General features: G+C 40.9%; 1 protein-coding gene across 3 annotated transcripts in view; it reads left to right on the top strand.

Annotated features, from left to right (window-relative positions):
- Nucleotides 1-10,892, top strand: part of ARMC1 (armadillo repeat containing 1) — a 64,086-nt gene extending 53,194 nt beyond the window's left edge. For 2 of the 3 annotated variants that reach the window (XM_006150433.3, XM_014588577.2), the window contains 4 exons: nt 825-1,014; nt 8,450-8,566; nt 8,650-8,724; nt 9,564-10,892. In XM_006150433.3, the coding sequence (XP_006150495.1) occupies nt 825-1,014; nt 8,450-8,566; nt 8,650-8,724; nt 9,564-9,755 (574 nt within the window). In that variant the 3' untranslated portion in view covers nt 9,756-10,892. The remainder of the gene's footprint in view (nt 1-824; nt 1,015-8,449; nt 8,567-8,649; nt 8,725-9,563) is intronic. The other variant, XM_006150434.3, reaches the window with a different exon arrangement.
- The last annotated feature ends 775 nt before the right edge of the window (nt 10,893-11,667 follow it).

Here is an 11,667-nt window from a genome sequence, read left to right as displayed (position 1 = left end):
CAGAAAGCGAGAAATCACCCCCCCGGGGGGATGGCCACGCCACAATCCCTTCTCCTCCATTCTCCTCTCGGGATCTTGGGCACGCATGCACACGCGCCCGGCGTGAGTTTAAGCCACTGAGCCCAGGACTCGAATCGCGGTTGACTACGTGGGAGTCCAGTGACATAGCCATTACACTAACTGCTGGTCCCCACCCGGCGTGAGTCTTAAGCTACCGGGTCCGGGACGTGAACCTCAGTTGACTACATGGGAGTCCAGCGACATAGCCATTATGGTAACTGCTGGTTCCCTGGACTTACGGTATATGCATGCTTTATAAAATAAATAAATAAATAAAATATAAATGTAAAATAAGAACCAGTTTGAATGTAGTAAGAGATCTCTTTCTTGAAATTGCTAATAATATGAGTGATCTTACCATAATTTGTTTTTTCTTTTTGATTTTTTACATGTTATATTTTCTTGAAGGTCAGGATATTTTCAGATGGAGAGTTGAATGTTAGTGATAATCCAGGGACATATTATAGCCTGATCTCATTAGTTGATTTACTACTTAATTAATGATTTTGATTAAATGTGCTTTTATACCTCTATAGTGATGGGTTTTAAATCTTAATGAACCACAGGTTTCAAATGAAATTATGACTCTGCTGTAGACTACCTGTTTTTTCTCCATTATTGATTATCCTAGGATTCACTGATACTGTTTTTACATTGGACGAAGCATCAGCATGAAGGAACAAGGCTTCTCAAAGTGAGAAGTCAGATTATAGAGTCAATAATGATTAGACTGCCTTATTAATGTCTACGTGTTTCTTTTCCAGGACTACAACTCCAGGAGAAACAAAACTTCTGGCCTCTGAAATCTATGACATTCTTCAGTCATCTAATATGGCAGATGGTGACAGTTTCAATGAAATGAATTCACGTCGAAGGAAAGCTCAGTTTTTTCTAGGAACTACAAACAAACGTGCCAAAACAGTGGTTTTGCATATAGATGGTCTTGATGATACGGTAAGAGTTTTATAAACACATACTTTTTAAATTGAGAAAGAGAAATCATGGCAAATGAAATTTCTTAAGTGTCACTTGCTAACAATCATTAAGTATAATTCCCAATATTAGTATTTTATAGTGATAAAGAATGTAATTTTGTGCTAAATGACTTAATTGCTCAGAGGTTATAACAATTTTAAATACTTATGCCCCTAGTACTACAGTTTTAAAATATATAGAGTAAAAGAAATACAAGAATGCAAGGAGAAATAAACAAATCCATAGTTACAGTACAGATTTCAACACAGCTCTCTCAATTAATAGAACAAGTATACAGAAGATCAGTAAGGATATAGACAACTTGAATGACTATCAAATTCAGTTTTTTTTTAAATTTTTTTCTTTTTTTTTTTTTGGAGAGGTTTTTGCTATAGGGCGCATGCATTCACCAGAAAGACAGAGAAAGACATAGAGAAAGAAAGCAAGAACTCACCTCCCAGGGGGCGTGGCCATGTCACAATCCCTTCTCCATTCTCCTTTCGGGATCTTGGGCATGCATTCCTCCATTCTCCTCTCCGGATCTTGGGCACACACGCACATGCGCCTGGCATGAATTTTAAGCCACCGGGTCCGGGACTCAAACCGTGGTTGACTACATGGGAGTCCAGCGATGTAGCCATTACACCGACTGCTGGTCCCCAAACTTAATATTTATAGACTGCCCAACTGTCTTACTAAGTTTAAAAAGATTGAGATCGTACTAAGTATGGTCTTTGGGCAAGATAAAAGAAAGTTAGACATCAATAACAGAAAGATAGCTAGAAATCCATCACCTCCCTACCTTCCAGACATTGAGAAACTAAATTAAACACTTCTAAAACACTTCTTTCTTTTTTTTTTCTTTTGGAGAGGTTTTTGCTAAAGGGCACGTGCGCTCGCCAGACAGAGAGACAAAAAGCGAGAAATCACCCCCCAGCGGGGATGGCCACGCTAGAATCCCTTCTCCTCCATTCTCCTCTTGGGATCTTGGGCACGCACGCACGCACACGCATGCAGCGTGAGTTTAAGCCACCGGGTCCAGGACTCGAACCACAGTCGACTATGTGGGAGTCCAGCGACATAGCCATTACGCTAACTGCTGGTCCTCAAGGGAGAATTTTTTTAAAAGGCACAAGTTACCAAAAAGCTCACTGAAGAAAAAATAGATAACCTAGTTAGCTCCTTATCTATTAAAGAAATGAAATTTGTAGTTAAAAACCTTTCCATAAAGAAAATTTAAGGACCATATGGCTTTATTGGAGAATTCAACCAAACATCTAAGATAGAAACAATAATAGTGGTACAAAATCTTTCAGAATTTTGGAGAATTGTAATAGTAGTTCTCTGTAACTTGTGGTTTGTTTCCAGCTTACTCTACTTTGTATTTAATATTAGACACTTCATCTTCTTCTGATGAATGCGTATCTTCTGTTTGTATCTATATTTCAAGTGGATTTTTTTTATTCTTTTTTTTTTTTTGAAAGGTTTTCACTATAGGGTGCATGCGCTCACCAGAAAGAGAGAGAGACAGAAAGTGAGAAATCACCCTCCAGGGGGGATGGCCACGCCACAATCCCTTCTCCATTCTCCTCTTGGGATCTTGGGCACGCACGCACACACGCCTGGCGTGAGTTTAACCCTCCGGTTCTGGTACTCGAAACGCAGTCGACTACATGGGAGTCCAGCAACATAGCCATTACGCCAAGTGCTGGTCCCTCAAGTGGATTTCTTACAGACATATAGTTGGGTCTCACCTTTTTATTCAGTTTGAATATCTCTGCCCTTTAGTTGGAATGTTTAGGCAACTTACCTTTAACACGATTTTTAGTGTGGTTGAGTTTTAAAATAACTTTCTTACTAATTGCTTTTTTGTCTCATCTGTTCTTTGTTCCCTTTTTTTTCCTGCTTTCTTTTAGAATAATTGGATGTTTATATTATTATTATTTTTTTAATTGTCAGAGGCCATGTGCGCTTACCAGAGAGAGACAGAGAAGGTGGGACAGAAAGCACTTTGCAGTTGGGTGAGGCCATGGCTCAATCCCTTCTTCGTTTTCACGTACTGTTGGGATTTGGGGTGCACATACACATGTACCCAGCACCTTTTCAAGACACAGGGTTGAGATTCTAATACAGTCAACCATGTCAGATACAGCTCCTTTTACCACTAGGCTACAGGGCTAACAAAGGGTGATTATGTTGTAACATCCTAGAAGCAATCTAGTTTGATCCTGAGAATGTAAACATGACTTAATATAATGAATATTTTAGTGTAACATCCATAAATAAGTCAGTAATTTGATATTGATATGATTGCAGATATAGAAAACTCATAAAAATATCTAAAATTAAAAAAAAATTAATATGACTTTAAAAAACCTAATGACATGGGCTGGCAGGTAGTATGGAGGTTAAGATATAGTTCCCACATGGCCAGCTGCACGGTTCTAGTCAAGGATCTAACAGTTTGAAAATCATACTAGGCACATGTGCGTGTGTGCCGAAAATCCTGAGAGGAGACTAGAGGAGAGGAGATGGTGGCATGACCATCCTCCTCGGGGGGGAGTGATTTCTTATTTTCCCTCTCTGTTTCTCTGGTTCTCTCAGGTGAAGTGTACATTGTATTCCCCACTCCCCCAAAATAAATGAAAACTAAAACAGAAAAATGTAATGATATAATTAAATATATGGAAATCAATAACTCTCTCTTTTTTTTTTTTTACTTTTTGCCAGAAGGTACTTGTACTCACCAGAGAGAAACAGACAGAGAGGCAAAGTAAGAAAGCACCCCCTTGGGCAGTGGTTTTGCTCAGTCCCTTCTATTGTTTTTCTATTCAGGCACATATGCACGTGTATCCAGCATGGTTCTCAAGCTGCAGAGTCCAGGACTCGGATCACGCAACAGTTCATGTGGGATTCAGCTGCCGTAACCACACATCACGAGCTGGCCCCAAATCAGTCACTAATTACAAAAAATAATTTTGTTTCCCCAAAACAGTACAAAATGAAAAGTTGGGAAGAATGCAAGCGTATTCCTAAGAAAAAAATGTAGAACCTATAAGGAGAAAACTAAAGATCTTCAATGATATTAAAAGATTTGAATGAAATGCCTGTTTCTGGATAAGCCATCTGAAAGTTGTAGAGAGATGAGTTCATCCTCAATTCATAGACTTAAAATAATACCCACCAGTTTGATTGATTTGGGGACTTTACTACCTGATCTAAAGTGTTACTTGCTGAGTGTACTAATTTTTACAATAAAAAGGAGCACGTGGTATTAGGCACTATTTTAGGTACCAAGGATACAGGAGTGGCTAAAACGAACAAAAATTCTTGCTCTCATAAAGCTGTCATCATGGTTGGGAGAGACAGATGATAAGAAGAGTGTTAAGGATCTCATTTCTCACTGTCACATATGGTTGGAATTTAGTGCCAGACCCTGTACTTGTGATAAACTAGCCAAGTTACCTTGTTTTTTTCCTTTCACATTTAAAGTGAGTAACTGGGTTACACTAATAGTATTCTACTCTGATGTTATATTTGCTGTACAAGCTTTTACGTAGTTTTAGTTTACCTGCCATTGGACATGTGAGAGAGAGAGAGAGAGACCAACAGTGGGCATAATGGCTATATTGCTGGACTCCCATGTAGTGGACCTCAGTTCGAGTCCGAGACCTGGTGGCTTAAACTCAAGCCGGACATGTGTGCGTGTGTGCCCAATATCCCGAGAGGAGAATGGAGAAGAAGGGATTTTGGCGAGACCATGCCTCCTGGGGGGTGATTTCTCATTTTCTGTTTCTTTCTTTCTGGTGAGCGCACGTGCCCTATAGCAAAAATATCTTCAAAAAAAAAAAAAAAATATGTGAGAGAGAAAACTGTGGAACTGTTGGTGCCAGTCCCTTAAAGGGATTCCTGGAACCCAGGCCTCTGCAGAGTGGAGTCCAGAACCAGTGCCCTAGATGAGCCCTGTGTAGGTCTGTGTTCTGCCATGAACCTTCCCTGAAGGATGTTGGAGTGTAGAAGTGACATGACCTACGTAGGGAGATAAGTAATGATGTGAGAATTGTTTTAAAGGATTTTGGAAAAAGTTTGAAAGCAGTGGTAATCAGAGACTGGTGTCACTTACGGATTCCTATCCCCTCAGATGTACTGAATCAGAACATGGTCTTAATACAGAAATTGGAAAATATAGAGAGTGATTTGAAACATGTCTCAGTTCAGAAAGAGGACAATTTAGAGCTTTCCCCCTGTAGTGATTGTGGGCTGCAGGTTGGCTGCGGCCGTGGGTCTCTCTTGTGCAGGATGGGCATTGTCAAGAATAAGGCCTACTTTAAGAGATACAAAGTGAAATGTAGAAGGCGATGGGAGGGTAAAACTGATTACTATGCTCAGAAACGTTTGGTGACCCAGGATAAAAATAAATACAACACGCCCAAATACAGGATGTCAGCTTGTGTAACGAACGGAGATATCATCAGATTGCTCATGCCCGTGTAGAAGGGGCTGTGATAGCCTGCACAGCTTATACACACCAACTACCAAAACACAGTGTGAAGGTTGGCCTGACAAATTAGGCTGCAGCCTTTTGTACTGGCCAGCCGCTGGCCCGCAGGTGGCTCAGTAGGTTTGGCGTGGAGCAGATCTATGAGGGTCGCCCGCAGGTGTCTCAGTAGGGTTGGCGTGGACAAGATCTATGAAGGTCAAGTGGAAGTGACTGGAGATGAATACCATGTAGAAAGCACTGATGATCAACCTGGTGCCTTCACCTGCTATTTGGATGCAGGCCTTGCCAGAACCACCACTGGCAAAGTGTATGGGGTCCTGAAGGAGGTGGTGGGTGGAGCCTTGTCTATCCCTCCCAGTACCAAACGATTCCCTGGTTATGATTCTGAAAGCAAGGAATGTAATGCAGAAGTCTCTAAGAGCACATCGTGGGCCAGAGTGTGGCAGACTACATGTGCTACCTAATGGAAGAAGATGAAGACACCTACAAGAAACAGTTCTCTCAGTACCTCAAGGACCGTTTAACTCCAGACATGGAGGAGATGTGTAAGAAAGCTCACTGCTATAGGAGTGAACCCGGTCTATGAAAAGAAGCCCAAGAAAGAAGTTAAAAAGAAGTGGAATCATCCCAAAATGTCCCTTGCCCAGAGGAAAGACCAGGTAGCCTAGAAGAAGGCAAGCTTCCTCAGAGCTCAGGAGCGGGCTGCTGAGAGCTAAACCAACTTTCTATGACTTTGTTCCAGATAAAGATAATAAACTTAAGAACGGAGAAGGTAAAAAAAAAGAAAGAAAAGAAATAGGACCATTTGGAGTTAGTGATTTTTGCCAGTGAGCTGGAGTAGAAGCAGGGATGAGAAAATACAGGTAATTTTACTCCATTTTCACTTTGGGTCTTGTATTGAGATGACCACTTGATATCCAAGTGGATATCTCTGCTAGACAAGTGAAAATGAGAAAGGCATACTGGAGTTAGTGATGACAGTGATAGTTGAAGTAGTGGGAATAGTCTGAGAGACCGAGCAGAAAGTCAGTCACTTGCTTTTAGGCCCTGGACCGTGGAGGTCAGACGAGACAGACGGAGCAATCAGTGAGGCAAGCGGAAGAGCAGGACAGTGGGTAATTTCGTTGAAGCCTTGAAGGGTATATATTCTCTTGTACTATGAATATTGTCAGGAAAATGTGGTGCGAATCTGTCAGGAAAATGGGAGCCAAAAAGAAGATATTAATAACCCTTGAGAATGCAGAAGTAACCCCTGAGAATGCCATAAATGAAGGGTGATATTTATAAATGCCAAGTGAATGGGGCCAGCAGGCGGAGTAGTGGCTAAGATGCTGGACTCCCACATGGTGGACTGCGATTTGAGTCCCAGACCCGGCAGCTGGAACCTCACTGAGCGCGTGTGTCCAGCATCCCAGGAGGACAGTAGAGAACGGATTGTGTCGTGACTGTTCCCTGCTGGGGATGGGAGATGGGGGGATTTTTTGTTTCTGCCTTTCTCTTTCCAGTGAACATGTACGCCATGAAGCAAAATTCTCTCTCAAGTTAAAAAAAAAGAAATACCAAGTGGGTTAATGAACAGCGAGTGAGTGACTCAACATGAATACTCACTCCTTATAATTTCAGTCTCTTAGAACTTATGACTAGAGGATCTTAAGCAAGATCAAAATTGGCAAACCTTTTCTCTTTTTTTGGAGAGGTTTTTGCTATAGAGTTTGTGCACTTGCCAGTGAGAAATCACCCCCCAGGGGGGATGGCCGCGCCACAATCCCCTCTCCTCCATTCTCCTCTCGGGATCTTGGGCACACACGCACACGCGCCTGGCATGAGTTTAAGCCACCGGGTCCGGGACTCAAGCCACAGTCCACTACGTGGGAGTCCAGCATCATAGCCATTATGCTAACTGCTGGTCCCAAACCTTTTCTTTATGGGGCCAGAGAGTAAATACTTTTGACTTTGCAGGCCATAATGGTTTCTGTTGTACCTATAAACTCCCTTAGCAGAAAAGTAGCTTCAGACACTATGTAAACAAATGGGTGTATCTGTGTTGCAATTGAACTTTGTATCCAGCCGAGCCAAACGTGGCAGTGGCAGTGGTTGTGGCAGTGGCAATGCATGCTGCTAGACCAGAGGCTGAGACTACAGGGGAGGCTCAGTTTTGATTCCAGCCCACCCTGAAAGCTGGGGTGAACCTGTAGTTCCACCCGTTTGGTAGACTGAGACAGGAGACTCGTGATATAGTGAGCCTCTTTTCTAAAGAAACAACACAACTAAAACCTTCACTTTCAGAAACAACTGATGGGGAACCAGCAGTTAGCATAATGGCTATGTCGCTGGACTCCCACATAGTCGACTGCGGTTCACGTCCCGGACCCGGTGGCTTAAAACTCAAGCCGGGTGCGTGTGCGTGTGTGCCCAAGATCCTGAGAGGAGAATGGAGGAGAAGGGATTGTGGTGTGACCATCCCCCCTGGGGGGTGATTTCTCGCTTTCTATCTCTATGTCTCTGTCTGGCTGGCAAGCGCACACGCCCTGTAGTGAAAATCTCTCCGGAAAAAAAACTGATGGACTTTAGCAAATGAGGAGTTTCTAACTTTCTGCTTTTCTCTCTGTATTTTCTTGTTTTGTGACATTTAAGATGTAAATTAATATTGGCTAGCTTCTTTCTGATATAAAATTATTAAAGCTATATATCAATGTTAAAGCTTAAAATACCTAGCAAGAATGACTCTTGTGTTGATCACATGCCATTTTATGAACTTCCCCAAGTCCCCCCTGCTCCGTGCTGTGAAACATGAGATGGACTGAAATAGGTGTACTTGTTCCCCTTCCCTCCCAAATATGATGACTACTTCAGTGTGGTTTAACCTTTTATTGTTTCCCCTATTTTCATAACAATTTGCTTTTGCTTTTTCAGACTCGGAGAAATCTGTGTGAAGAGGCTTTGTTAAAAATTAAAGGTGTTATTAGCTTTACTTTCCAAATGGCTGTTCAGAGATGTGTGGTGCGAATCCGTTCAGATTTGAAAGCAGAGGTTAGTACTTTAAATGACAGAATGTCGTGAGGTTACAGGTAAACAAATCGGTGTTCTAAATCGTTCTTTTTATCCCGTCTTAGGCTTTGGCATCAGCAATAGCATCAACCAAGGTTATGAAAGCTCAGCAAGTTGTAAAAAGTGAAAGTGGAGAAGAGGTAACAGTTTCATTTAGTTTTCTTTCTACCTAAGACTCAGATATCTTAATGGAGGTAGCTTGCTGATTTTATATGGAAAAAAAGATACATCGTCTTCTTGCATTGACTTTTAAATACGTCATAACATTGATGAGCCTTGCTAATCTGAAAGTGCAAGAATTGGGCTACAAGCAAGGTAAAAATCCTCAATTTTTGCCATTGGGCTTGTGCACTTGCCAGAGATGGAAAAAGACACAGGAAGTGAGAAATCATCCCCCTGGGGGAGGTGGCCACACTGCAGTCCCTCTCCTCTGTTCTCCTCAGTATTTTGGGGACACACACACACACACACACACACACACACACAGCGTGAATTTCAAGTTACCAGGTCCAGATATCGACCCATGGTGGGCTGTGTGGAAGTTCAGCACCCCAGCTCCACGCCATCTACTGGCCCCTATTGCTCTTCTTTCTGCTAGTTTTGTGAGAGGAAATGAGTCTATATGCCTTGAGCCCATCTGGGCCTTGAACCCATCACTGTCTTCCTCCATAGAGCGGGTGTTCTGTGGCTAGGGCCTTACCGGCCAGGTGTTTGGTTTAGTCTTTAGACAGAGATAGCTCATTTACTTCCAGAACCTCAGCAAATCCACATCTGAGTCCTCAATGCAGTTCCTTCTATGCTTCCATAGTGTTCTATAATTGGGCCCACTGTCATGTGAGAAGAAAATTTTGGAAGGATTAGAGCTCTGGGGAGTAAATTATATCATTAGACGAGTAAAATGAACCTTCAACTTGAATACAAATAGGCATATCTCACTAAGTTGATTTTGTAATGACTTTTAACCTGTCCTCTGTGTCAGATGCTGGTCCCATTCCAAGATACTCCTGTGGAAGTAGAACAGAACACAGAGCTGCCTGACTACCTGCCTGAGGATGAGAGTCCTACAAAGGAGCAGGACAAAGCGGTGTCCAGGGTCGGCTCACACCCAGAGGGTGGAGCTAGCTGGCTGAGTACAGCTGCAAACTTTTTATCCAGATCTTTTTACTGGTGACTTCAATTTGAGGCTGAAGGACTGTGTGAGCCAACAAAGGGCCAGTTTTCCATTGTCGTGGTGAACTGTCAAGTGCAATTTGCAATAAGTTATCATGAAGAGTTTTTAGATCACATTATTGCGTATGCTGCATTTTACATTTTATTGGACATTTTACCCAAGTGTCTGGTACAAAGGACAGAGGCTACTGGTGGAGTCGTTTTGTTTATGAAGGTATTTTGGTTTTGTTTTCCTTTGTTTTAATTGCCTCCCTTTTTTAGAAACATGGGTCCATTGTTAAAACCAAACATGTATGTGCAGCTTTACATTTTATTTTACATGAAGCATGTGATTAGGAAGCCTGTTTTCTCCTCAAGCCTCAGGACCTATCTGAAGAGAAGTTTTTTGGTAGCTCGAGTTGTGCATGAATTACTGAGCATTTTCCTCTGCTTTCCTTCATGAAAGTTACATGCTTTGGTACTCTTCACTGAAAGTTGCAAACATTCGTTACCCTCCTTTTGTGCCTTTTTTATTTTGCCAACCATGTTTATAGAAAGAACATTACAAATGATATTTTGCAAACTAAAACATATTCATTTGAACATAGTCCCCTAAAAATTCAATTTAATGGAAACTTTGCAGTCTTATTTGTTACCGTGGTAATAAGATTAGCACAAAATCAGCCTAGAAGAAGGGAACATGTATATAAGCAAAGTGCTTTTGGAGACTATTTGAATGTGACCAAATGTGGTTCTGGTTGACGACTGTTCACTTTGGTTTATATCAGCTCTTGAGAGTTCAGTCCACCGTGATATTTCGAGCAATTGTAAGTGGTCTTTAGCCCTTAACTTGGTGATTACACACTATCTACTCCTTTCTTAGAAAAACATAGTGGTAGGAAAGAACTGACAAACTTGAAAAAAGGAAATAAAAATTGAATGCCTATAATGCCATAGTGCCACTTTGGTGGAGTCTAACTTTAAAACACGAATTGCTTGGCAGACACCTATTCAGTAGGTGTTTTTTTTTGCATTGCCTTTTATGAATTTATTACGAAAATGCTGCAGTTGTATTGAATGAAAAACAAATCCAAATTATTGCTTATCAAGAATTAAAGCCAGCATTGGTCGCCTACTCTTGTTTCTCATGTCCAGCCAGAAAAAAAAAGAACTTCAGTGAAGGTAAGATAAATAAATATGTATACATATATATATATATATAAATATATATGTTTTTGGTAGATAGAGCTAATTATGTGTATGTAATACTTTATTTATGAAATATTTGGCAACTAAAATTTTCTTTATAGAAATCCAACTAAATTTGAATACATTTAATGTAAAATGGTTAAAAACGAAGGAAGAAAGAGAAAATTTTTTTCATCAGCATGTAGAGCTGCTGTTTTACTACTTAGAGAATGTGAAGAGAAAATTGGAGCCTGGAGAGTCTCCTTGCATTTTCATCACTTCTCTTTTAGAGAATATTGAAAGCATCCAGTGTTACTGGAGAAAAATAATTGTAAAATACCATAACCAATGAATCTTGAGTTCACTAACATGTGACCTTCTGGAGGAAGTTATTGAGGGTATGGAGAATGATATTTTTTTTCATGTATCTGGTCTCTGGTTCAAGTGATACGCACAAACTGAAAATACAAGCTTTCAGGGCACATATTGCTTTAAATATATAATAGAACTGACTGCCAGAACCAGATGTGTTGCTAAAAGAAAACAAAACCACCTCCTTTCTATAGCCATTAAAGCAAAGTTTACTGTTCCGTTTTAACAAGTTTATATTTAATTTTGCATTGCCACACATCTGCTTATTTAAACAACGACATCCTTCTGGTAGTAATGGTTCATTACAAGTAGGTATTACAGTTTGATGTTTGTGTGTTCTAATTCTAAGTGTTCTTTTATTCCAGGTCTTATAG

This window comes from Tupaia chinensis, unplaced genomic scaffold (genome assembly GCF_000334495.1).
Source record: "Tupaia chinensis unplaced genomic scaffold, TupChi_1.0 Scaffold000288_2, whole genome shotgun sequence".
NCBI classification, from domain to species: Eukaryota; Metazoa; Chordata; class Mammalia; order Scandentia; family Tupaiidae; genus Tupaia; species Tupaia belangeri.
The sequence above is the reverse complement of the archived record's forward strand: the minus strand, read 5'-3'. Positions and strand labels throughout refer to the sequence as shown.